General features: G+C 44.6%; 2 protein-coding genes across 3 annotated transcripts; both read right to left on the minus strand.

The window, feature by feature from the left end:
- Positions 1 to 1,115: 1,115 nt before the first annotated feature.
- On the minus strand, positions 1,116 to 19,046 carry LOC117835996 (uncharacterized). Of its 2 annotated transcripts, XM_034715343.2 has the most exons (18): positions 18,474 to 19,046; positions 17,877 to 17,940; positions 17,609 to 17,713; positions 11,893 to 12,092; positions 11,215 to 11,388; positions 10,871 to 11,128; positions 10,657 to 10,748; positions 9,954 to 10,011; positions 9,532 to 9,720; positions 8,979 to 9,038; positions 8,811 to 8,893; positions 7,005 to 7,318; positions 6,803 to 6,894; positions 6,583 to 6,712; positions 4,653 to 5,827; positions 4,281 to 4,567; positions 3,543 to 3,710; positions 1,116 to 1,557 (listed from the first exon to the last, which is right to left on the minus strand). In XM_034715343.2, exons 1-18 carry the CDS (start codon positions 18,792 to 18,794, stop codon positions 1,428 to 1,430), a joined length of 3,900 nt encoding a protein of 1,299 aa, XP_034571234.1. In that variant the 5' UTR covers positions 18,795 to 19,046; the 3' UTR covers positions 1,116 to 1,427. The 2 variants fall into 2 exon arrangements, with proteins under 2 accessions (XP_034571234.1, XP_034571235.1); XM_034715344.2 differs by lacking the exons at positions 17,609 to 17,713; positions 17,877 to 17,940; positions 18,474 to 19,046 and having other exon boundaries at positions 11,874 to 12,012.
- A 1,408-nt stretch (positions 19,047 to 20,454) lies between these two features.
- On the minus strand, positions 20,455 to 24,178 carry LOC117835997 (eukaryotic translation initiation factor NCBP). Its single transcript, XM_034715345.2, has 6 exons — positions 23,909 to 24,178; positions 23,619 to 23,711; positions 23,429 to 23,533; positions 23,248 to 23,325; positions 20,855 to 20,974; positions 20,455 to 20,780 (listed from the first exon to the last, which is right to left on the minus strand). Exons 1-6 carry the CDS (start codon positions 24,071 to 24,073, stop codon positions 20,649 to 20,651), a joined length of 693 nt encoding a protein of 230 aa, XP_034571236.1. The 5' UTR covers positions 24,074 to 24,178; the 3' UTR covers positions 20,455 to 20,648.
- Between the last annotated feature and the right edge of the window lie 1,518 nt (positions 24,179 to 25,696).

Below are 25,696 nucleotides of genomic sequence, written 5' to 3' on the forward strand. Positions count from 1 at the left end.
GCACCGAAATGAGGCAGGGAAAACACCCTTGATTTTTGTATTGAAAAGCGAGCAGAGCACGCCAGCGGAAACGAGCGACGAGCGTGAATCAATCAATCAAGCACATGTGCGGTGCGTGGAAGACCACAGCAAGCACCTCCTATCCTGTATGTTTTGATACTAATTAGAAATATTAAATATAGACTAATTACAAAATCAATTGTACAGATGGAGACTAATTTGCAAGATGAATCTATTAAATCTAATTAGTCCATGATTTGACAATGTGATGCTACAGTAAACATGTGCTAATGATGGATTAATTAGGCTTAATAGATTCATCTCGTGAATTAGCCTCCATCTATATAATTAGTTTTATAATTAGCTCGTGTTTAATCCTCCTAATTAACCTCCGAATATTAAGGTGACATGAATTTTAGTCAGGACTACGGATCCAAACACGCCACGCTGAAGTAAAAAAAAGAGGTCCCTTCGATCGTGATCTCCGAGGAGGAAGTGCTCGCACTCCAGGGCGGCAGCTTTCACGACACGACGCCTGCTCCGCGTCTCCACGTAAGCGTCCACGGTGTGAGCGAATGGGTTCCAGCTCATTCATTCGGGAGCTGCCACTAGTATAGGACGAGCGTTGTGGACTGTGGACGCAAACGGACGGGCGCTTTACGCGTCGCGGCTGCAGCAAGTCGCTGTGTCCCTCGCGGCCTTTCTTGCATCTCTGCGCCACGTAACCGACCGGCACGACGACCCGACTTGCTGCTGAAGAGCCGCTCCACACCCCGCTTGGACTCCAGTCTGCATCACTGGCCTCTTTGTCAAATTGTCGAGAGACCACCTCTCCGTGGAGAGTTTTGAAGAACTGCACATCGTTTGTGGGATAAAATATTGAAATGGTCTTTCGCACATTCCAATTCCAAGCCAGTAGAGTAGAGCAAGTCGTTCTTCATGACCTCATTTCTAATGTTACCATCAAATCCATGTTAACGATTTGTAGTTTCATCTACCACGTGTTTCTTTTTTGGCCCGATAGAGCTGGACCTCAGCCAAGCTCTTTCGGCCTTCCCGAACATTAGTCTTTGACAAGTGTCCAGTACATTGCAACAGTGACTCGTAATCTCGTATACCCAGGAATGTGAACTTCCTTCATATCTTGACATGTGGGCTCTGCCCAGTTTACATTAAATCATCAGCTGAATGGTCCCATGGGATAAATTAGGATGACAACAGACACCATACCCTTATACATTATACAAGGCAATACAATGGAACAATCAACTGCATCCACTCCGACTCCGGTACCAACTGCACCTCTAGGCTCATCGACCACGGACTGAAACTATAAATATGGGTCGGCCAGCCCATCATCCTATCGCCTCTAATCAAGTTGAGAGAAAGAAAATGCTGCCTCTAATCATCAGCACCAGTTTATTAACCTATGTACTACATGGTGCTTGCTCTAGAACCTTCTCGCGCCTGCCACTGAAACAGCTGCTTTCTGATAATAGCACAACATCCGCAGGTGACAGTGGAAGTGAACTCAAGTAATGTCTTGGCTGACGAGACCTGGGACGAGATAAACAGCAGTGAGCTACTATTGTGGGGTTTAACCAAGGTGCATCAATGTACTGGAACACATTATTGGTGAACCGGAAACAATGATGAGGTGATACCATGAATTTTGTACTAAAACCATCAATACACTACCAAATTCCAACTGAAACAAGACCAAAGACCGCAAGAATGGAAACTTAGTCCTAATGCTTCAGATCTTTCGAGAAAATCTTGGGAAGTGGAAGCTATGGTTCATAACAAATTACTGGATTAGCAACAAAGCTAAGGTGTACATGAAGCGAAGCATAACTTCAACATGTTCTTTTCCATTTTTTTCAGTTGTGTGGTGTCCTAAAAGATGTAATAGTTCTTTTGATCCTTCTAATAATGCTCCGAATTTTGTAAACGTTATGGTGGCCGGCGAGTCTGCTGTTTGGTCTGGGTAAAGATATCATCTTTCCCGTTACAAAAACAAACAAACAAACAAAGCTAAGGACATGTTTATGATAAGTTCATGACAAATCCTTCTTAGCCAGGCTCCAAGAGCTGCTCAAGAACTCCAATAGATGGCAACGGCACATTTACATCTCAACCATTCAGTTGAACGGCACAAATTGCACAATACTATTTGAAATAGGGAAGATTACGCTCACTCAAGATATTCAGTTTAGCTTTGAAGCCATGTGTAGTCCAACTGAAACAAATATTTACTGAAAAGAATGGCACAAATACATAATTGCATAAACAGAACAATTCAGGAAAAGCACTGCTGGTGTGGTGGAGTCATGGGTGCATGATTCCCACCCGTGAGGGGTTTAAACCCTGATGTGCTGGTCAGCTGGTGGAGTCGTGGGTACATGACTCCACCCACCAGGGGTATATCAGTATTCACCTATTTATATGTTGTGTGATTTTAATAGCCCGGAGCCTTATGCATCCCTAGAGACGAGAAATTATACTTCATTTTAAAAGGCAAAATAGTCATTTCGATCCCTGAACTTTGCACCGTGGGTCAAGTTCGTCCCTCAACTTCCAAAATGGCCAATCTAGTACCTCAACTTCTGTTTTTGGATCAAACATGTCCTTTGTGCTGATATGGCACTCCATATTAGCATGAAACAAATGCGAAAAGTTATTTTTGCCCTAGGCTCCTTCCCCTCCCCAATTTCTGCCGTACATTAACCATATTATCCAAAATATATAAGTATGAACATATATATGTTTACCGAGAGAGTATGAATATATACATGGAGCATGTATGCCGTACCACGAGTATATGAGCACATGTCAACTTTAGAGTATGTATACATATCATGAAAGAATATGAGTACATACATTTTGCATATCAAAATTTAATTCGTATGAGCACATGCATGATTTGAGTACGAGCACATACATTTTTAGAAACTATATTTTATGTTAGTTAAAAAATATATTGTTGTGTGTATGTATCAAGGCAATATGAGCATATACATGGGTTGACCTACATGAGCCAAGGGTAAAATGGACTTTTCACGTTAGTCTCATAGTAAGATATAGCCCCACATCAGTACATGGATGAGTTTTACCCCAAAAATGGAAGTTGAGGGACTAAATTGACCGATATGAAAGTTGAGGGACGAACTTGACCTTGGTGTAAAGTTTAGGGACCAAAATGCCTATTTTGCCATTTTAAAAAGCAAGATAAAGTACATTTTATAAGAGTATATGGCAGGTGATTTTCGACAAGGAGAAATGGACCAATTTTACTGTTAGCTTGCCTCTCATTAACACAGGCTGTACAACCAAAGTCATAGTTACATCCTAAGACTTGGTAGAAATGCAAATTTACGAAGTGCAAAATAACATTTTGGACTTTTGAGTGCTACTGTGGCTATTTGCTCTCACTAAATGGTAGAATTTTGACATCAAGAAAATTCTTAGAACATGATACATAGCTACATATAGTAGTCTACTATCAGTAAAAAAAAAATACTGAGGCGAAAAGCAGGGATTACCTTCTTTGGTTGTTTATGCCTTTACTTTCAGAAAGTCGCAGATTTTCCAATCGGGCGATCTGACTGATTGAAGACAAATAATCAACAAAAACAGGGCCTCTCAATGACTGAGACAGCTTTGAAGGAACAACCTGAGACATGGTTCCAAAAAGATAAACCTGATGCTCCCTGCACAAAGCATTGACAATAGCTAATCACGCAAACTGTCTATGTGAAGATTACACAACAAACCAATAGTGAGGCAGAAATCATTAACAACTCAATCAGTAGATCCAGACTCAGGAGAAGCTAAGAAGCATGCATGCTTAAGTGCTGAAAATTGATCTTCCAGTGGTATACACATAGAGAAAGCAAATTTCTTTAATCAGTCATGGTTAATTTAACCACAAAATATCCTCGCAAATTTATTTAGTTGAGTACAATTTGCACACAACCCGATGTTTACAGTTTTTTTTAACATGACGAAGTTTCATGACTGACAAGTGACCGTCTTACTCAGAAAAGCTGTCTTAGTGAAACTTACAAATACAAAAACGGTTGTCATTGCAATAGAACTGTACACGAAGCCACAATCTATCACTATAGTATATCAAATGTCACACTAACCATGAATAGGCTGCTCATTTTAATTTCCTACTCACAAGACAAACTAGATCACGAGGGACTATATATATGCAAAGATAGCCAACACAGTGTACACAAGCAACTAACCAACTGGAAGGGAATCACATCGCTTACCTTCTTTTAGAAATACAAGTAGTTGGATTTTTCATATGAGAAACATTAGCAGATCCGCAATTTTTCATAAGTCCTGAACTAATAATTTTTCCAAGAGATATGGCAGCTGCACTGGCAAACAACAACTCTTGTGACAAGGCAACTGAACCATCATCTATATCTTGGGACTCCCTTGAGAACATGCACAGAGCATGCTGTGCATAAACAGATCCCATCTCAACCTGATTGTTGTACCAGGAAAAGTCATCTGGCTCAGCACAAGGAGTTGAAGATGGATCCAACATATCCTGCAGAGATTTATAAATGTTTTGAGTCAAATATTGTATTTCAGAGATATGAATCTTTAAGCAAGCAAAAGATAATATGCCTGACCTTAGTAAGAGGGTAGCAACAAGAAAGCATAAGATCTAATTCTGATATTAAATCAGACACTCCAGAAGCAAGCTTCAAAGCTCCAGAAGCTGCTCTATTATGATTAGCCTCATGGGAAAGTTCAGGACAGCAACTTCGTAGCCTGTTCCAAGTATCCTGTACTTGTTCAACCTTGCAAGAGTCATTAGATTTTTTACCAGAGAGCAGCCAGATACTTTCAGCACGACTACATTCATCCATCAATTGAAACCCAGCAGTTGAACAGCTTGCTTGTTCATTTCTGCCAAATGATTCCACATAAGCCTCACTTGTCTCACCAACTACATCTTCCACATCTTTCTGTCGTTCAGCCATTACATTCTTTGCATTATCATTGTCTTCTAATACAGTTCGAAACATAGTGTATGTACCACTATCATGAAAGGTAGACAAATCATTGGACACCGCCCTTGACAAAAATTCATCATCACTTATTGATGCAGATGTGCCCTCCACAATGAAGGATGACTCAGGCACACATGACACGCCCTGTGACATAAATGTATCGCAAACTTGTGAAATGGACCCAGACATGTTGCTTTCAGGTGGGTTTTGGAAAGAATCAGCAATTCCGAAGGTCTCCCTTGATTCAATGGGAAAAAGAAATTGATGGGAAACGTCTTGACTATGTATATGAGGCGCCTCTGAAGGTTGTGAGAAGAAACCAACTTCAGTAACAGTAAATATGTCACGTTTTTCAGTATGTACATCAGCTGGATCATCGTCGGACTCTGATAGTAGCAACAAGCCATGCCTATTTCTTTTTGGTTGTTGATCAGATGGAAGAGGGATATCTGGAAGATCATGAAAATCATCAAGATCGTTCTTACATGGTGAAATATCATTACGCTCAGCCGCTTGGCCACGCTTCAACTTGGATTTCTTAGCCTTTCTTGTTTTAGCTGCGCTTCTTCCTTTGACCGAAGGTGCTATTACTTGTAACTGCAGACCTTCAAGATATGATGCCTCCATCTGTTTCTTCTTTTCTTCAGCCACAAAGATAGTTTTGTCTACCTCCATGTATACTGTTTCTGATAATTTAGAAGGGAACTCCCATGGCAGCATTTTTGGTACAGTAGAATGTACTGCATCCAAATCAAGTGAGAAAGGACCACACAGACATTCATTTGGCCTCTCTGAAAATAGAAAATGAATTAGGACAGCAGCAGTGACATGCCCAACACTCCTAGAGTTATCACCTCCATTGAATTGGAGGGGGAAAAACCTTCAAGCTAAACTAACAATTAGCTACGCATTATTAAATGTACAGAAAAAACTAGAACAGCTCTTCTGGAAGCACAGGTGCGCATAATTGTTAGTGCTAAGTGCTAACAGATCACTCAGAAAGATCTAACCCCACATCTTTTACTGGAAGAATGGAAAGGGAAGGTAATTACAACATATAGATGAAACCCTTTTTTTTTTGAAAAAATGAACATATTGATGAAACCTGTGTGTAAATGAAGTTGATAGAAACAAGCCGTAGTAAATTAAGAACCTCCTATTCCTAGCTAAGACTTATAAGCTGACAAATGTGCATATCGCACACGAACTGAAACGGCTAACATATCTACTATATAAGGCCTAAAGCAAGGTCTACTGGGTTACAATTTACAAACCCTATCAATCCATGATTGAGCCCAATACACATAAACAAACCCAGCGCCTTCATGTACCATAGCTTATTGGACACTAGGTTAGCCTTATTGAAGGGTCATTTATCATAGTTTGACAGGGTCACGACCCAATTGCACAAGCAAATACAATGAATCTATTGCAGAAGCATTTTAAGTTTTGAATCACTGACAGGTTTACAAAATGTAAACAATAGGCCAGTACACACAAAACCATAAAAAGTACTGTCAAAGGTTTTCCTGGCAAAGAATCAAACCTGTGAATTGCTGCTTTCCTTGGTACCAAAACTGCAGAAGCATCACCGTCCTCCTAATGTCACCTAAACAAATATCAACTACATGCTTTAACTCAGGAACAGTGACATCTACTCCCTCAGATTTACAGATCTGCAAGTTAGGACAGTCAAATTTCAATAAATCTGGCAAGCAAAAGCTTTTCTATAGTTTCAGCCTGCAAAAGAAAAAAAAACTGTTTACCATGGCAACATGTGAAAGTAGCTCTGAGGTCAATGGGTATTTGAAATCCAAAGCAAACTGATCCAAGAGATTAGGCAAAGATGGATCCTTCCCTTCACGAATCAATAATAATGGAACAAAATAATGAGTTTTAGTGTACTACATTGGCTGAAATTACAAGGGCCATTAGTAGAAGCCTAAAATGAAAGGATAAAATGCTCACTGTTGCTAGTCAGTATGATTGGCCATTTTGTCGTCTCTGCCATCTTAAGTATGGTCGAAATAAACCCACGATCCTCATCAAAGACAGTATCCACATCCTCAAATAGGATCAGTGTCTTGTTAAGAACTTGTTTAGAAGCTTCATCACTGACTTTGGAGCCTGAGTAGTATCCTACAGGTGATTTCTGTTGATCACAGTCGATCACTAATCTAGTAGCACGGGACATCGAATGTTGATATTCAGTCCTATCAGGAGTTCCTGAATCTGGATCCAAGAAATCACCCTTCAGCGAATTGATGATCTCCTCCTGTGACCTGTACAAGAGAGAAAAAAGATGGATTCAAAGGTATGTTTGCTTCAACCAGGCAACCTTGTGGAGTGTCAGACAAATGCACAGATAATTAGAAGTTAAGCTAGTATTCAGGACGTATCTACTTGTCAGAAAAGAACTTCGCAGAACTGTAACCAAGCTACAACATTATTCATATTGTCATTGCTATTTTCATGTGCCCCAAATTCCTTATAGCATCATTCCTGCTGGCATTTTTCATGCATACTACTGTTTCTACTTTCTATTGCCCATACGCTTATAAGATCAATACAGTCAGCATTTAAATATTTCTGGAAAGGTTTGATTTGAAGATTGGTACAATAAAGTTTTATATAATAAGGCAATGAGCTTTCCAGAAAGCAAATGAACAAGGATGATTTTCAAACCAGAACAATTCATGGAAGTGTATCTGCAGAACATATACAATTTCAGAACTATACTTACTGAGCTAGAAATTTACAAGTTAGAAAACTAATGTCTGGCTGCAGCTTGAACTACTAAATTTGTGAAAGAACCACCAGGAGAGCAGCTTGATTTTCTGAACTATTGTATCGCTTAATTTGAAACATTTGCATATATACTGGCCAAATTTTGGATTTGTGTTTATGTAACTACATACCACATGACCTTCACTGACTTAGTTCAACTTGTTGGGCCTTAAAAATGAATTGTAGATACCCAATATTTTATGTCTTGTTCTTTCCCCCCCTTCAATTATGCATTCTTAAGAAAATCTCAAAACTTTTCTAAATTGTGGTGCATCACCATGTTGGGTTCTACAATGCCAAGTGATGCACTGATATTCTGAAAGCAATCGTACAGACATGAAGGCTGCTGACTTAAATGCTTGTGCTATTCACATAAGGAATGTTCAAGTTCAAGTAAAAACAAATGAATTCAACCAACTCATGGGAAAAGCTATTTCGGGTTATTTTCAGTAAATCCCATAACGAGATAATTTATAAAGGATGCAGTATCACCCAAAAATATCGTTTGCTACCCATACAATAATGCCAAATGCTAAGTATCCTCATAAAAGCAAGAGAATATCAAAAAATGAGTGAAATGCACAGGTGGTCCTTAAACTTGTCATGGATTGTCATCTAGGTCCATGAACTTGAAAACTGCAGATAAGGGTCCATAAACTTGTTAAAATAATAAAATGTATCATCGAGGTCCAAAGTGGCAAAAATACACCTATGATTTTGACTTATCAATACGAGATCTCCACATTGGCATGCCAGATGAGCAACCATAAGAGTATTTTGGAAACTTCGGACCTAGATGATACATTTGACAAGTATTTTCAAAGTTTAGGGACCTGGATGACACTCCATGACAATTTTAAAGGACAGACCATGCATTTCACTCATAATAAATTAACTAAAAGAAGATGCAGCTGCAGGCTGCAGCATGAACATGATAGAAGGATCGCAAACAGAAAATATGACAAAACATAGAAGGAACTGACGAACCATTTTTCAAGGCCATGTGATTTAGTTGCTTCCTCAAACTTCTGCCTTACGTAAGCCCCATTTCTCATGTCAGATGTATTTACCTGGAATGATGCCAAGCTTTAATCAGTAAAATCAAGTATATGAAACAAACTTGCTCTTCTCACAAAGAAATGCTGGTGGAAATACCTCTATTACATTGAATCCTTGTTCTCTGGCACATGCAAAAACTGCAGCTGATTTTCCACACTGGATTTAGAACAAAGATATCATGTAGCATAAATGAACACCATATCCAGGTTATGTCTATTCATAGGTATAACAAGTGAATTAACACACAGCTAAGTGCTTGCAAATATTAAAACAACAACTTTTGCACAAGTTATAGGAGGTGCACAGCTCCTTGTTTGGAGTTCAGTCCAGTCATACAGTAAATCTTTTGTCCAAGTAAACATAATAACTATTTAACAGTGAAAAATAATGAAGAGTGAAGTATTTCTGAATTACAAGATGGGGAGCCCTAGCATATCACATTGTGATTTCCAGAAAAAGGTTCATTGGTCCGTGACCCATTTCCCTTTCTGGGTGGATAAAAATTCGCTATAGAAACTTATGCACATTCATTACAAAAAGCAAAAGCCTACAAGCATCACAAAATATAAAATACAAAAAGAACTAGCTAAAAGACATTTAGATATAGCATGTGTTTCAAATGGCAAGTATTCCTGAGAGTGGCACTCACCCCAACTGGTCCAGTGATTAGTAGCACGTTATCACAATCAGAAGCATGGTATGCAGAATCTGCATCAGATTCATCTTGATACGAGCTATCATTTGTGTCCCCATTAGCAGCTCCAGTCCTGTGGCCTCTTTCATCCCAACCTTTGAGCCATTCAGCGAGAAACTTTACATGTTCACTATTTCCACATACCTGTTTAACCAAGATAGCAGTAGCCTAAGACAAAATCTAAGCATACTACAGACATTGATTTGTGTTTTCCTTTTCTGTAATGAAGCATGTTGGCTGAAAAGGCTGATGAAATAGATGCAACAATTGAGAAATAGGATGCATAATTGTATATATCACAAGATACCATGCATGAAGGGCAGTACAACATTATCTAAAAAATGAAGAGCAGTACAAACACGAATAGCCATGTTCACCTGGGCCGCAGTTTCAGGACGGTACTTGTCAGTCCATAGGTAATAGGCAGGCTCACAGCTGCACTAGAAAATACAATGTTATGCGTAGTTAAAATTTTGAAGATATAATACAACTAGCTACTTGACAATTACTTCTATTTGAATTAAATTTGGCTGGCCTGAAGTTTCTGATAAATAGTTGTGTCAACTGTGACAAGAAAAGGTGATGAGGGCTTAGGACAAGAACAAGTGTGAGGAAAGAAATCCCTTGTAAATTGCAACTTCATTTGACTGAAAAAGATTCATGCATAGTTTGAGGCCAATCTCATATCTCAGTGAATATGCAAAACCCTTATTGGTTGTACATTTACCCTTCAGTCTTCATACTTCTTTAGAAAAGAAACTATCTTAAGGCTTAGTGACTGACACCATTTGAGCAAGCATTAACATGGACTAGCTGATGCATTGATAGCATGGACTGTTGGCCAATTGGCATGGTCATTTTTACCAATATTGTTTTTCCCCCCCCTTGAATGCGTGGGAGATGAATATGCAGGAGAGCTGTGTATCATACCAATATTGGTTTAATAACAAACTTGTTTGGCAGTTCATTGGCTAATAAGCTTCCAAGAATTAACAATGTTCCAGTTTTGCTGTGCAAATATTGTTGAACCAACAGGAAACAACAATGCATCTAGGAGAAAATATGCATAATGTTGATTACCCATTCTGAGGAACTTCTGGGCGTCCATGCAGATCAAGAAGAGAAGCTTGGCAACTGGCACCGGACACCAACAAGTGGTTGTCCACATTGATCTGGACAGTTCAAATAGTTAAGCATAAGTTTAATCATTGAATGATTAGAACAATAAGCTATGAGAGAACAAAGCAAGCTCTTGAATTCTGCAGAAAATACTAGATGAACAAAGAAATTCTACCACATCCGGAGGACAGCTGTGTTCACTTTGCTCGTCAGAAAAACTAGGGAAAGGGAAAGCCATTCCTGAAGTTGTACACTCAACATGAATCGGCTCTGTCAACTGAATGGAATGCCTCTTGCAAGTAGTTTCTATTGTCAGTGATTTAACCAACCCCTCAAAGAATGACACCGAATTTTGAAGAGGAGACACAGTATCAGTGTCAAGGGAAGACAGATCCGTGATTATCCAATTACTCCAGTTAATCAGCATACTGGCCTACAAAAAAATATTGCACTTCACTTGACCACGAATCATGATATACTTTCGAAAAGATATACAAAACATGCATATGCTTGGCATACCTCCAATTGGTACGCGACATGAATAGGATAAAATGGTGGATCCCTCTCAAAATCACAAAATCCATGCGCATCTTCAATATTGATAACATCTTGATCTTGGCTAGCACATTTGTTCATTTTCCGTGAAGCAAAGAAAGGGTGCAGTTTCTTTCCAGATGATAACCTTCGATTTTCCTGGCAATGAAATAAAAATATACTTTATTCGAGAAAAAAAATACATGCAATAACACTGTAAACACGAAATGAACTAGAAACAAGGTGCGATTGCAATCACAAGTGTGTGCGTGTGTGTTTTCAAAAACAACTAGAGTTGCAACTGCAGCACATATATAGAGATTGAAATGCAATTAAGATAACAAGCTGCTACTAAACATTTAAAGATCAAGGAGAGGAAAATGAAAAAAAAAGAAGATACGACATAGTATTATAGTTATCTTTCTGCTCATACTTGATTCATAAGGTGGCAGTTAAAGTTTAAACAGATGCAAACATAGACTTGCATTAAGTGTGACAATAGGAGGAAGTAGGCATGCCACCAATTAATTTATCAAATAATCGGATTTTTTTAAAAAAAAAACAAGGGACAAACAAGCCAAAGGAAAGCAAGCAATACAGCATGAAGAAGAAAAACATCAGCACAAGAACACAACATATCTCACCAATGCTGGTGGACCGTACCTCTGCAGCCATCTTCGCTTCTGACCTTAGGTCAACTTTCAATGGTGATTTATCTTGATTGTTTAGCACATCAACATTATCATTAACATCTCCTGCTTTAGAAGGCGTACTCATTAAATCAACGTCAATCAATACTGGCGCTGCTTCAGGCAAACCGGCTTCAATCTGGCTAATATGTAATTGCTGACAGCTACCAGGACCTTCATAGAAAAAATATATTATTCTACTGTCGAAGTGGATAATAAGCAATAAAGGCATTAAATCACAACTCCTATTAGAGATTGTATAACTGATTTATGCTTTCCATGTATACTTGATTGTATTCCTTGTATACCAAGACACATTGGCTATATATATTAAAGGTCACCCCCCCCCTCATTAGAGTGTGTGGTGTTTCCCTCAATCCTATCTCTCTACATGGTATCAAGAGACCGGGATCAATCTGTGCCGGGCCTTTCCTTCCGCTCCTCTCCACCCTAAACCGCGCCGCGACTCCATCACGACGCGTCCTCCCCTCCCCGCGCGCCGTCCTCTTGGCGGCACCCCTCCCTTCCTCTCCCTGACGTCCATGTCTCAGGACTCCACTGCCGAATCCACCATGTCCGGCACCATGCCTGTCCTCGGCGCCAGCTCCATGCCTGTCCTCGACGCTGGCACCCAGCCCGCGCTCGGCGCCAGCACCGCGCCGGCCCCGGGCGTTGGCACTCAACTTGCGCTCAGCTCCGGATCCTCCCCTGCCACAGGAGACGACACGGCGCAAGGCAGCGGCGGTGGCTTCATCCTCTACTCCACACCGCCGGCCGTTGTCCACCCCTACGCCACCGTCTCCATCAAATCCCATGTCCTCGTGACCCTAACGATGAAGAACTCCACCTACTCCAAGTGGGCCTCCATGTGAGGCAAATTCGGCCTCAAATCGAACATCGACGGCACGGCAGCGCCTCGTCCTGATGACCCCAACTGGGATCAAGCGGATTGCTGTGTCCGCTCCTAGATCTTCGGCTCCGTTGATGACTCCGTCCTCGACCTCGCCATGGACGACGACGAGCAGACCGCTCGGGCCCTCTGGCTCGCCATTGGTCTCTTCCGCGCCAACAAGCAATCCCGGGCGTTCTTCCTCAGCCACAACTTCCACTCCATGACGCAGGGAGACTCCTCCATCTCGGAGTACTGCCAGCACATGAAGACCCTCGCCGACGCCCTCCACGACGTTGGCCACCCCATCCAGAACTCCCAATTGCGGCTGAACCTCCTCTGCGGCCTCAATCCGCGCTACTCCAACACCGCCGACGACATCGCCAACTCCACCACCAGCTTCCCGACCTTTGCTCAAGCCCGCGACATGCTCACCTTGAAGGAACTTCGCCTCGCCAACGAGGAGGTCACCAACACCACCGCTCTCCTCGTGGGGACCAGCTTGTCGTCTTCCTCCTACACTTGCCCGGGCAGGTGTCGCTCCGCCTCTGGCTCCATCCAGACCGGCGGCGGCGGCGACTTCCAGTAGAAGAAGGGCGGCGGCGGCGGCGGCAAGAAGTGGAAGGGGAAATAGGCCGGCGGCAGCTTCCAGTCGCCTGCCAGCAGCAGCCAGCAGGCCGGTGGCCCACCTCGCCCGAGCGGCCCATGCTTCAGTCCAGGGACCGACCAATATGGCAACATGGGCCACCAACAGGCCGGCAGCCAATATGGCTCTGGCGGAGGTGGGGGCTAGCGTGCGTCCGCTCCAGGGCTACTTCGGCCGCCTCCTCAGGCCCACACGGCCTTTGCTCCTCTACAGGTGTCCCCTCCAGCCCAAATGTGGGATCAAGCCGAGCTTGTTGCTGCCCTCAACCAGATGGCGATGCAGAACGACGGTTGGGTCGTAGACTCAGGAGCTTCCGGCCACATGGCATCCTCGGATGGTATTCTCGTCTCCCCCCTACCCTCCTCTCACTCCTTCATCACAGTAGGCAATGGTCAAACCCTACCCACCACGTGCCGTGGCAACTCTACCCTTTCCACCCATACGTCACAATTTCGCCTTAATAACATTCTTATTGTTCCATCCTTAATCTGTAACCTGATTTCCATTCGTCAGTTTACTAGGGACAATAATTGCACTATAGAATTTGACACTCTTGGTTTTTTTGTCAAGGATATTCCGACCAGACGCGTGATTCTGCACTGCAATAGTGCCGGCAGTCTTCACACCATCCCTCCAGCCACCAGCACCACAGCTCCTCACGCCGGGCCTCGCCATCTCCTCCAACCTGTGGCACCTTCGTCTCAGTCATCCGGTCCCGCCACCATCGACAAACTTAGAAATAATTCCTCCATTATTTGTAATAAAGGGACTCATACCTTATGTCATTCGTGTAAGTTAGGCAAACATGTATGGTTACCTTTTTCATCCTCTAGTTCACGCAGCACTACTCCCTTTGAACTAGTGCATTGTGATGTTTGGACTTCCCCCGTCACTAGCATATCTGGCTACCGCTACTACCTTGTTATTCAGGACGACTACTCGCATTTTTGTTGGACCTTTCCTCTGGTTCACAAATCTGACGTTCCCACACACATTGTTAACTTTTGTGCCTACGCCCAAACACAATTTAGCCTACCCGTTCGGAGCATCCAAGCAGATAACGAAACCGAGTTTGTCAACAAGACTCTCATGTCCATCTTGACCTCTCGGGGTGTTCACTTGCGCCTCTCGTGTCCCTACACCTCTCCACAAAATGGGAAAGTTGAACGTCTCCTCCGCACCTTAAACAATGTGACCCACACCCTGCTGATTCACTCCTACATGACCACCACCTATTGGGCTGAGGCCCTAGCAAATACTACCTATCTCCTCAATAGGCGACCATGCTCCGCCATCCAGAATGACATCCCTTTCCACCTCCTCCATGCGCAGCCCCCCGAGTACTCACACATGCGCGTCTTTGGATGTTTATGCTATCCTAACATCTCCGCCACGGCACACCACAAACTTGGCTCTCGCTCTACCGCTTCTGTCTTCCTAGGTTACTCATCCTCTCACAGGGGTATCGCTGCCTCGACTTGTCCACTCGTCGAGTTATCATTTCTCGGCATGTTGTCTTTGACAAGTCCTCTTTCCCTTTTTCCTCCCACCCCACTCTTCTGTCTCAGCTTGACTTCCTCTTGTCAAGCCTCTCCGGTCTTCCTGCTGCTATTGCCACGATCACTCCATCCCCGGACGTTGAGCAACCGCGGCCCTCACCCGCTATTTTGCAGGATGTCACCGACGACGACCCCGCCATCCTAATACGCAGCCCGGTTGTGCGCCCGACGCCCTTGGCCGCACCACTCCAGCTCAGACCAGGCGGGTCTGTGACCGGGCTCAGCAGCCCCGCTTCCGCTCCGAGCTCCTCCACGCCTCCCGGTGGCGTGGCCTCCTCCCGCGGCGGGTCTGCTCCCTCCCCTAGGGCAGACCGACCGGTGCGCCCACCCCTATGACACGACTTCCACCTCATCTACGACCGTTGTCCGCCTCAGGTTGCTCCTGCTCCACCTGTGCACCAGCAGGCACAAGTCTCTCCGCAGGTGCCTGTTCCAGCACCGGCGCTAGCTCCTGCGCCACACCGCCCCGTCACTCGCTCTGCAACTAGGGCCATCCAGCGGGTGCAGCACAGGAACCTCACGACCACAGCCTCCTCGACATCGCCTTCGCCGCTATCGGCGAACTACCGCAGCGGTTTGGCCGAATGCCAACTGGCGTGCGACCATGGCCGATGAGTTTCAGGTTCTCGTCGACAAAAGTACTTGTCTCGTCCCGCAGCCCCCCCGGCGCCAATGTTGTGACGGGCAAGTGGATCTTCAAGCAAAAATTCCGCTCCGACGGGCCACTTGCCCAACACAAAGCGCGCTGGGTGGTTCGTGGCTTCTTCCAGCGACACGGCATCGACTACGACGAGACATTCAGCTCGGTTGTCAAACCGGCGACGATACGGACTATCCTCAACATCGCCACCTCCCGTGCCTAGCCTATCCACCAGCTGGACGTGAAGAACGCATTTCTTCACGGCCACCTCGAAGAGATCGTCTATTGCTAGCAGCCTCCTAGCTTTGTTGACCCCGCCGCCCTTGACCACGTTTGTCTGTTACAGAAATCCTTGTATGGCCTCAAGCAGGACCCACAGGCATGGTACCAGCAGTTTGCCTCCTTCATACGCCAACTCGAGTTTGTCGCCTCCACCTCCGACATCTCCCTCTTTGTTTACAAAGAGAGTACGAGTATTGCCTACCTGCTGCTCTACGTCGACGACATCGTCCTCACCGCCTCGTCCTCGACACTACTCCGGCACATCATGGCCCGTCTTCACTCCAAGTTCGCCATGACGGACCTCGGCGATCCCCACCACTTCCTCGGCATCTCCGTCACACGCTCCGCCCACAGCCTGTTCCTGTCTCAGCGACAGTACGCCCTGGATCTTCTCCAACACGCCGGCATGGCTGAGTGTCACTCTACGGCGACCCCTATTGACACTCATGCCAAGCTCTCGGCGAACGATGGCGCCAAGCTCAAGGATGGCTCTGAGTACAGAAGCCTTGCAGGGGCTCTTCAGTACCTCACCCTGACTCGACCCGACCTAGAGTACGTGGTCTAGCGAGTGTCTCTTCATGCATGATCCTTGCGAGCCCCATCTCTCGCTGATCAAACGTGTCCTGCGCTACGTGAAGGGCACCCTCTCCTCCGAGCTCCACATCGGTACTGACCCTGTCCAGTCCTGTCCAGTCCCTAACCGTTACTCCGATGCGGACTGGGCTGACTGCCTGGACTCTCAACGCTCTACCTCAGGCTTCTGCGTCTACCTCAAGGACAATCTGGTGTCTTGGTCCTCCAAGCGCCAGACCACAGTGTCCCGGTCCAGCGCTGAGGCTGAGTACCGGGCTGTGGCCCATGCTGTTGCCGAGTGTTGTTGGCTTCACCAGCTTCTTCAAGAGCTCCACATCCCTCTCGCTTCGGCCACAGTTGTCTACTGCGACAACGTGAGCGCTGTCTACATGACAGCCAACCTGATCCATCACCGGTGCACGAAGCATATTGAGATTGTCGCCTTGGGACAAGTCCGGGTCCTCCATGTCCCGTCTTCCCACCAGTTCACTGACATCATGACGAAAGGACAACCAGTTCAGCTGTTCACTGACTTTAGGTCCAGTCTTTGCGTCTGAGATCCTCCCACTGCGATTGCGGGCGGGTATTAGAGATTGTATCGATTTCTATGTATACTTGATTGTATTCCTTGTATACCAACCCACATTGGCTATATATATTAAAGGTCACCCCCTCTCATTAGGGTGTGTGGTGTTTCCCTCAATCCTATCTCTCTACAACTCCAAATATAACATTCGATCAAATTCTATAGCATACGAAGGATATAAGCGCACAAATTGAGCAGATACACAATTTGGAATACTTATCAACATCACAATATGTATCGTAAGAGAACAATAACAGCAAGCATTTTACAGTGTGCTGAAACTTCATTCTATGTCGCAGGTATGTGACCATAGATAGATTAAAAGGTACTTTGCAATTAAATATAAAAATTCTCAATCTACGAACGATGTTTTCACAGAGCACTATCATTCAAAGTTTACCATATTACTTTTCTATAGCAAAATAACATGTTGTGGTCTTTATTAGGTTCAAGTATAGATAAGAGGGTTCTAAATAACCATCTAAATAATAGGGAGGGGGGGTAAAAAAACTAACCATCAGGTGACTCCAATGCCTTGCAGCGCTTTCTACTAGTATTAGGCACCTTCAGTACTGCATCTTGCTTTCTACCTCTCCTTTGCTTTTTCTGAGGGCTTTCATCTAAAATCCAATGGGGCAAACATTCAGAAGTGGAATTTCTAGCAGTATGATTGTATTGCTTTTCATACATAAAGTGGCAGATAACATGCAAAATCTGATGATAAGACTGGTAAAATATTTAGAGATGGCAATAATTCTACAAATTGGTGACAGGATGACGTACCAACCAAAATGACTTCATCCTTGCTAGCAGGATCCTCACCAGTTTTCTCTCCTTTTGAAGAGGGCTACAAAAAGTTTGGTAAAAAATAACTATTTTACAATAGAGGCACAAGGAAAAATGAACTGAATAGCAAACAGGTACCAATTTGTTCGAATGAAAGGATACATATTATCTTAAGATAAACATAAGGCGTAAATACTAACAGGTTGACAAAGTCTTTTCCCCATCTACATAGGTATATTTCTATTTGACAAAGTAATCGGCGTACCTCAATTTAAGCCGTGAAAGGCTGAGTTTAGCGTGTTGAATGCTATCCAGGTAGTATATGTGTCTGGCTGAAGACATACATCCTTATCCAAGTTTAAGTGCAGTATTATCGGTCATCAGTAGTAAATAAACGATGTACATAAACACTACAATTTTGCCATGGTTTTCCCCTAGACAAACTAAGAGAAACGAACAGCAGAAGAAGCTTATCTATCGACATCCAACTGAGCACGACCGAATTCTCCACGAGCACAGTTCAATGCAGAGGACGAATCAAAATCGTGTAAGCCACCAGAAGACACAAAACATCAGCTGAAACGGGCAATGTACCTTGCTGCCGGCCTCTGATTTCCGCGGCTTTCTCTTCTTCCTCCCCTTCTCCGGCTCCTCCATAACCTCCTCCGCCGCCGGAGGCATGGGAGGAACAGCCTCTGCTTCTCCTCCTCTGGCTACCGCTCCAGCTCCGCCATCGCCACCACCGCCGCCGCCACCTCCTCCTTCGCCGCCGCCGGCCGGTTTAACCAGCCCCCACGACAGCTTCGACTGCACGGACCGCCTCGGCCGTTTCCCTTCAGCTGAGGGGGGCGAAGGCTTCACCGGAGACGGGGACGGCGCCGGCGCCGGCGCCTCGGGATCGGCGGATCCGCCCATGGGTACGCGAAATCAAATGGGGAATCGCGGGGGAATCAGCGCTAGGGTTTGGGTTATGGGAGCTGGGAGGAAGGAGTAGTACAGCGGGAGGTGGTGTTGGATTAGCTTCACGTTTCCCGCGCGTGGGAGTGGAAAGGCGGGTGGTTTAGGCGGGCGCGCATCATATTGCGCCGGAGGAGGCGGACGCCGCGACCGAGGGGACTGGGCGCGGGCGGGGTTCGGTCCGGGACGAAAGGGACTCTGGTGAAGCCGTGGAGGTAAAAAATCACTCCGCGGGGTGGTCTCCGCGGAAAAAGTTCTAACAAATCAACCCTAAATGTTCGGATCAGGGTGAACGGCCCAGGATGAAGATGGGCCTACTTTATGGGCCACGGGAACGGGTTGCTTTGCTTAGTCACTCTCCTTTTTCACAAAGATTACAGGTAATGGGGTAGGTAGCTAAAGGTAATATTGGAAAAATATTTGAAAACGAACTGGAAAATGTTGGGGGAAATAGTATGAAGATAGGTTCGAGGTCCACGCGGTGAGCTCCGAGGAAGCTCCCCATCATCCTCCCTGACCCTGCCGTCTTCACCGTCTACCCCGAGGTCTGAAGGCAGCGAGGACGACAGCAACAGCCAACAAAGGCATCGCTGCTGCTATACGCCAAGGCTCATCGCGCCGCACGACAAGAACTGAGAACTCCCACGTCCGCGAGCTCGTCAACGCTCGCGGCCTCCTCGAGCCTGGAGCCCTGGAGGAGATCAGACGGTCTTCAAGAACGTGCAACTGGAAGCTGGAACTCAGCCAGCTCAGCTTTAGCCTAATTAGTTGGTGTCCAAAATTTGCCATACCAAAATGACAGGGTAAAATATGGGCATGCCATACCAAAATTTGGGGAAAAAATTTAGAATAGATCTTAGTTGGGATGCTAACCAAATGAGTGCCAAAATTTATTGGCTTAACCTAGTTTTAGCTGGGCATACTTTGGAAGCTAGTTTTAGCTGGGCATACTTTGGAAGCTAATCAATCAGGCTCTACGTCTACAACGCCAAGCGGCTCGTCAACGTGCCCGACTGGCCACTGGGGCGCTGAAGGCCATGGCTACCGGCGCGAACAAAGGCACTGGGCAAGCCCGAGCGGTGGCCGGACAACAAGAAGAATGCGCTCGTATTCTACACCGGGCAACCACGGATTATCCCGCCACGGCGTCGATTCCAGAATATCGGCCGAAACTACACGAAAAACAGCACGCAACGACGAATTCAGCGCAACAACGAAACTGAGCAACAGAAATGGAACACAGCAGCACAAACCTTCAAGAGATGGACCATTGAAAACTGAGTGAATGAAATCTAATAAGAAAAAATAGCCAGCTATTATTTAGCAAATCCGTTTTTCAATCCCCGTGCTAAACTAACATAACGCCAAGGTCCCATACTCCCATGTGACAAAGATGCTATGCTGCCTGCAAACTAACGACTCAACCGGATGCTATCATGTTAGCATCAACTTCTCAATGGCTAGGCACGATTTATTTCCACAACCCATGCATCTCACTTTGCTTTGGAAAGTATTCGATATTAAAATGAATTTAGCATAACATCATGGCTACTACCATTCCTGTGGCAATTACCGACAGAATCTGAGATGCCAACCCTAAAGAATCGCTTCAACACACTTGAAAAATCCATTAGACTGCATTTACGGTAAATAAAGGATGGTTGAGCATTATAATGTAATGGTGTTTGACTAGTGCATTGCATAATAGTCCGCAAGCTTGGTACATAGTCTATTTTCTTCAGAACCGATGTTGAAAAGTTAAGAACTGAAGTTCACAGTGAATAGTTCCAAAGCAGGCGAGAATCATGGATCTTATCCTCTCAGCCATGTGTTCCTGTAGGAGGAGTTGTCACGCCTTGAAGCATCATGTGGTTTGTACTCCATCAAATAGCTGTGCGGCAGCTTAAGGTGCCTCTTGATAGAATCCCTTAATGTCATCACAGCCTGCACGGCAAAACAACACAAGTGAGTAACAGTCTGAACATCACATCTATGGAGCATCAAGTGCTGATACAAACCTGGTGATCTGATGCGTTCCGATTCCAAACACTTAGAATGTCTTCATTAAAACGGACACTGAGCACAACACCACAAACATCGTCACTAAAGTCAAGTTGGTCACCTACTAGCACCAGCACCTGGAGATTATAAATACATGGGAAAACAGAATTATTTAAGCCATCATACAACCAAAATTAGTTTACCCCATAAAAAGCTTTTTTGCACCATCAGGCATCAAGCTTGAGGCATTGGGAAAATTCTAGTAAAATTATGAATGAGTGGTTGTGGCTCCAGAGACTAAATGGAATCACAACTCTGCCATGGAACAATGCACTGTGCGAATGCTGCTTTGATGCTTTGAAGTTATAAAATGAAAGATAGCAGCATTACAAGCATAAATATGGTACTAGTGCTGCATGCATGGATCAGCAGACTGGGAACTACACAAAAAGTAAGCCTGCTATGCTATTCCATTTAATTTAACCTAGGGAGTGTTTGGCAACTAATGGGAAGGGGCATAGGAATTAGTGGTGGGAGTCGCCGGGGGGGGGGGGGGGGGGGGGGGGGGGGGGAATTCTGCATCCATCTTCCACTTAAAACTAATTCCAATCCAATTACCAAAAACTCCCACTCCTCATCCCATTAAAACTACCATGCCCACCAAACAAACAAAAGAAATTTAATCTCTCACATCTAAACTCTCTTTCCTTCCCACCAATTACCTCCAACCAAACATGCCACTATGGTAAAGCAATAGTGATGCCCGTATTTTTCATGGGTAAAATAAGTGGTCTCATATTCTGTTCGAAAACATGGAAATAAAAAATCATGCAATGTATTAAAGTCTAGCGGTCTAGACAACACCAAGGAATAAGACAAACATACTTGATGGCAGACAGAAATTGCACATTTATACAACATGGGTGTGGATATGCGACAAATAGAAGCCACCACTGTCTTTAGTCTTTACTCTCTTCATTGTGAGTGCAAGACAATGCATAAGAGTGCTACATCAGCTGGGTTTCACCTCTAGCCCTTCTTAATCCCATCAAGTACCAATCTAATGAACAGAAATGTACCCAAAAAAACGGCCATTCAATAGATCAAACCACAATCTAGAAGCAAACAGATGTTTCTAAGAATACGAAGCAATATAACCAAAAAGGCCAATTGACTGTTCTATGTTAGTGTTCTTGGTTCTTGGCAAATTGGCTAGAATGCACCATCTTGTAACTATATAATCAGTGGTCAAAACTTCAGGTGCACACTGGAAAAATATCAATTTCAGAAATATCCTTTTAGTAGCCTATGATATGATGCAAAAATAAAATGGTATGTCATGCTTTAACAACTTTGTTATTGTGCATAACTGAACCATTGAAACAATAACGAGAACTAGAGGGCAAAATTAAGTAATCTGTTGACGGTTCAATCCATTTAACCCTCTAGCTACTATCCACATAATAGTGATTGGGAAACGTGTCTTGCCAAACATGTGAACACAGAGACAAAATCCGCATAATAGTGATTGGGAAACGTGTCTTGCCAAACATGTGAACAACTGGGAACATCATGGCTATCAATCTAATTCATGTTTTCAACACCTTGCATTCAATTCGTGCTAGCAATTTCATTAAGTTCGCTCGTCGGAGGCATGAAGAATGACATTTGAAATTCATTTTCACAAATATTGGCAGGTAAGGAAATGAAATCGCAGGCACAAATACACAATTCCACAGTCAAATCACAAGTATAGTCCAAATCAAGGTTCAGAGTAAGGAAATTCAAGCAAAATAGATATGCATATTGATCAGATGAGTTTAAAACAAGCACAATGAAGAAAACTGGCTCATTAGAACCATGTAAACTTGCATGAAAGCTCAACCATAATAATATATAGGGAAACAAGCAACCAACAGCAGAGCATTTAGCTTGTAGCTGATACGTTTATGCATTAGTTTCAAGTTGTTCAACACTAAAACATTTGCTTCTTTGCATAAAACTAATGCCACCATCAGGCTTGTTTGGTTTCAGGATGTTCATCATGGGTTCAACTGGCCATCCCACTATTTTAGTGGCATGACATGACTCTGCCCCTCATTTCCTATCAGCATTATGGTCATGAGGAACAGCTACTAACCCATTCTATTATGCAAACCAAAGAGGAGGATTAAGACCAGATAATATGAGTAGGCGAGTAGCATATATGACGGAAGCATATCACCATTCCATTCCATACAGCCACAATGCCAATCAAAGCATCATGACACAAAAGACGATTGGATGCTACCACGATGGACAAACTCATAGTAGGATGACATCATTCTTCATATAGTACCAAACAGGCCTACGTGACTACGTATAGTCCTTGATGAGGGGCTCAGGTAATAGACAGTACAGGTGCACTTACCAAATCCTCCCAGAAACGACCCGAAACAGCCTTCTTGAACCTAATTATCCACTTGCCACCATTCTGATTTGCAGGGTCCTGGCCAATAAAAAACCATTAACCACTAGCTACATGGATTGATGGACAGATATACAGCACATAGACACAATTACTACCAAAAACATCTAGTTCTGAATAATACCTCCCAAAGGGGCCGGATGCCATCCTTGAAGAGATGAAGGTCAGTGGGGCTTGGGAGGGAAGAAGGGCGCGCGAGGTGGCAGTAGCAAACCCAGAACGATTCGACCTGTAAGCATTCCAAGGGAAACAGCAGTCAGCTGCACTGAAATAAGGAATACCCTACAGCAACTAGAACCTTCAGAGAGACATACAGTGCTGAAGTCGATGATCTTCTTGATGTTGTCCTCGTACGACTGCGACCTCGCCCCAGGCGTCCGGCGCGTGTACCAGAGCATGAGCTTGCGCTGCAGACACAGAGCCACGGGTCACGCCCACTTCCACAATCTCACCTATCAATCTACCGCGCACAAGCGGATGCAAAGCCTGCACTAAAATCCCCTTTTTCGAACAGAAAGCTGGGGACGAACGATAGTAGGGATACAAAAGGATGTTTTGGCCGAGGCATGCGATAGATCTAGCGGCGGCGGCCGGCGGGTCTTACCCTGAGGGGGTGGAGGCCGGCCTTCAGGTCGCGGTTGCGGCGCTCGGTCTCCTCCGAATCCGCCTCGTCCTCCTCGACGACGGCGGCGGTAGCGTCTTCCTTGCGCGCTTGCGGTAGCTGCTGCTCCTCCTGTTCGGCCTCCTTCTTCTCCACCGCCGGCTCCATGGCGCGCCCTTCTACGGCGATTTGGTCGGCTGGGTGTAGTGGTGCTGGTCAGAACTCTCCAGCAGGAAGGGTCGAGGAGGATCAGGAAGGCGAAGGGGGAAGGAAGCTGCCAAGACCAGGAATGTGTAGGTTTTCGGCCCTTTTAATTTTGGCCTTTGGGCCTTCGGTTCGAGCCATGTAGTCTTCTTTTTGGTTATCGTGATTCGTGAAGAAAAACAACATTACAATTTACAAAGCGAAAAATCCGTATTTTTTACAAACCGAAATTGGTATATTATAACCGGAAGTAAGATTTTCTCTCCATATAATGATCTTCCATAAGCAGGTTTTTTAGAAAATACCCTACTTGCAAATCAAAATCGTTATCAATATGGGATTTCAAAGTGTCAAAATTCAAATATGTGTTGACTTCTAAAATAGACTCGCGTATAGGTGTTTTGTGTTGAAACTTAAGCTTCAAAGGACGTGTAGCAACTTTACTATCACTTATCCCTTCTTCTAGGTAAAGTCTGCAATAAGCAAAGGGAAATCTATTTTGCAAGAAAAAGGCTGCCGCTTTAATAGTATTAGTTCCTACAGTAGATCTTACACGCTTCTTAAAAAAAACGGTTTCATTCCAAATGCTGGAATTCCTAGACGGGCCACCCCAAGTACTGATCTCCAACAGGGGTGGATTGGTGGATACGATCAGATAGCGCCACGATCAGATAGCGCCGCTTTTTCCACATTTTTACGTTTTAAAGCGAGCACAATAAATTTGGATATCCTTGAATAACACAAATAAAAAAGATTATGCAAACCTTAATCTAAACATATCCGTTTGCCTTCAGTTAACAGCAAAATTATGAAATCACGACTTTAGATAACACGACAATTGTAGCAAGTAAACGTAGGAAACTTCAAAATTTTAGTAGCAGTGCTGGCTGATTGCAGTGTCGCAGCTCCACAAATATGAAGACTTGTTATGAATAGTCTATTTTATCCTTTGTGAATGGGTCCACGTGTCAATCTCTTCTCTCTTCTGTCCTCCTCTTCGTTCCTCTCTCCTTTTTAGATCCTGAGCTCCACGCCATGGGCAAGCAGCGCCACCACCTCGTCCTCTTCGGCGGCAATAATGGCGGGCATCAACACCTGAAGCGGGAGAAGCACAGAAGCCACGTGAGAAGCGGCCATAACGACTTTTTTCTCCTTGCCATTTTTTCTCTATCTCTCTTTCTTCTTCCTCGGGAAACCAAGAATTGAGCCAAGCAGCAGCTTCAATCGCCATCCTTCCCCTCCCAACTTCGGCCACCATTCCACAATAGCCGCCGTACGAGCCTTCCCCACCTCACAACTTCCTCCGTCGCCGGCCATGGCTCCTTCAGCTGGGGATTGAAGAATCCCCGCCCGCCACTGCCGCCGGCCCGAGCTCGAGCGCTGCCAGTGAACCCCTCCGTCCCGACCTATTCATCAACCAAAGACCGCCAAAAAGGAACCCTGGTGAGCCGTGGATCCTCCAGCCCATGTTTCCTCCCTTCCTTCGCTGCCCTAGCCGCCGTAATCAGCTCAAATGCCGCCGCCAGAGAGCTGTTCCCAGCGCCGCTCGTTGCCAGCCATGTCCGGCCACCTTCCGGGCAGGGGCCG

This window comes from Setaria viridis, chromosome 9 (genome assembly GCF_005286985.2).
Source record: "Setaria viridis chromosome 9, Setaria_viridis_v4.0, whole genome shotgun sequence".
NCBI classification, from domain to species: domain Eukaryota; kingdom Viridiplantae; phylum Streptophyta; class Magnoliopsida; order Poales; family Poaceae; genus Setaria; species Setaria viridis.

What these genes read in the sequence shown, in the direction of transcription:
- LOC117835996 (XM_034715343.2), bottom strand. Translation starts at nt 18,794, where the DNA reads ATGGGCGGATCCGCCGATCCCGAGGCGCCGGCGCCGGCGCCGTCCCCG. An exon ending in GGATGAAGTCATTTTGGTTG is followed by an intron (nt 17,714 to 17,876) that starts GTACGTCATCCT and finishes ATTGGATTTTAG; the next exon opens with ATGAAAGCCCTCAGAAAAAG. An exon ending in ACAGCTGTCCTCCGGATGTG is followed by an intron (nt 10,749 to 10,870) that starts GTAGAATTTCTT and finishes TGAACTGTCCAG; the next exon opens with ATCAATGTGGACAACCACTT.
- LOC117835997 (XM_034715345.2), bottom strand. Translation starts at nt 24,073, where the DNA reads ATGGAGCCGGCGGTGGAGAAGAAGGAGGCCGAACAGGAGGAGCAGCAG. An exon ending in CCGGCCTCCACCCCCTCAGG is followed by an intron (nt 23,712 to 23,908) that starts GTAAGACCCGCC and finishes CTGTGTCTGCAG; the next exon opens with CGCAAGCTCATGCTCTGGTA. An exon ending in GGAACGCATCAGATCACCAG is followed by an intron (nt 20,781 to 20,854) that starts GTTTGTATCAGC and finishes TTTGCCGTGCAG; the next exon opens with GCTGTGATGACATTAAGGGA.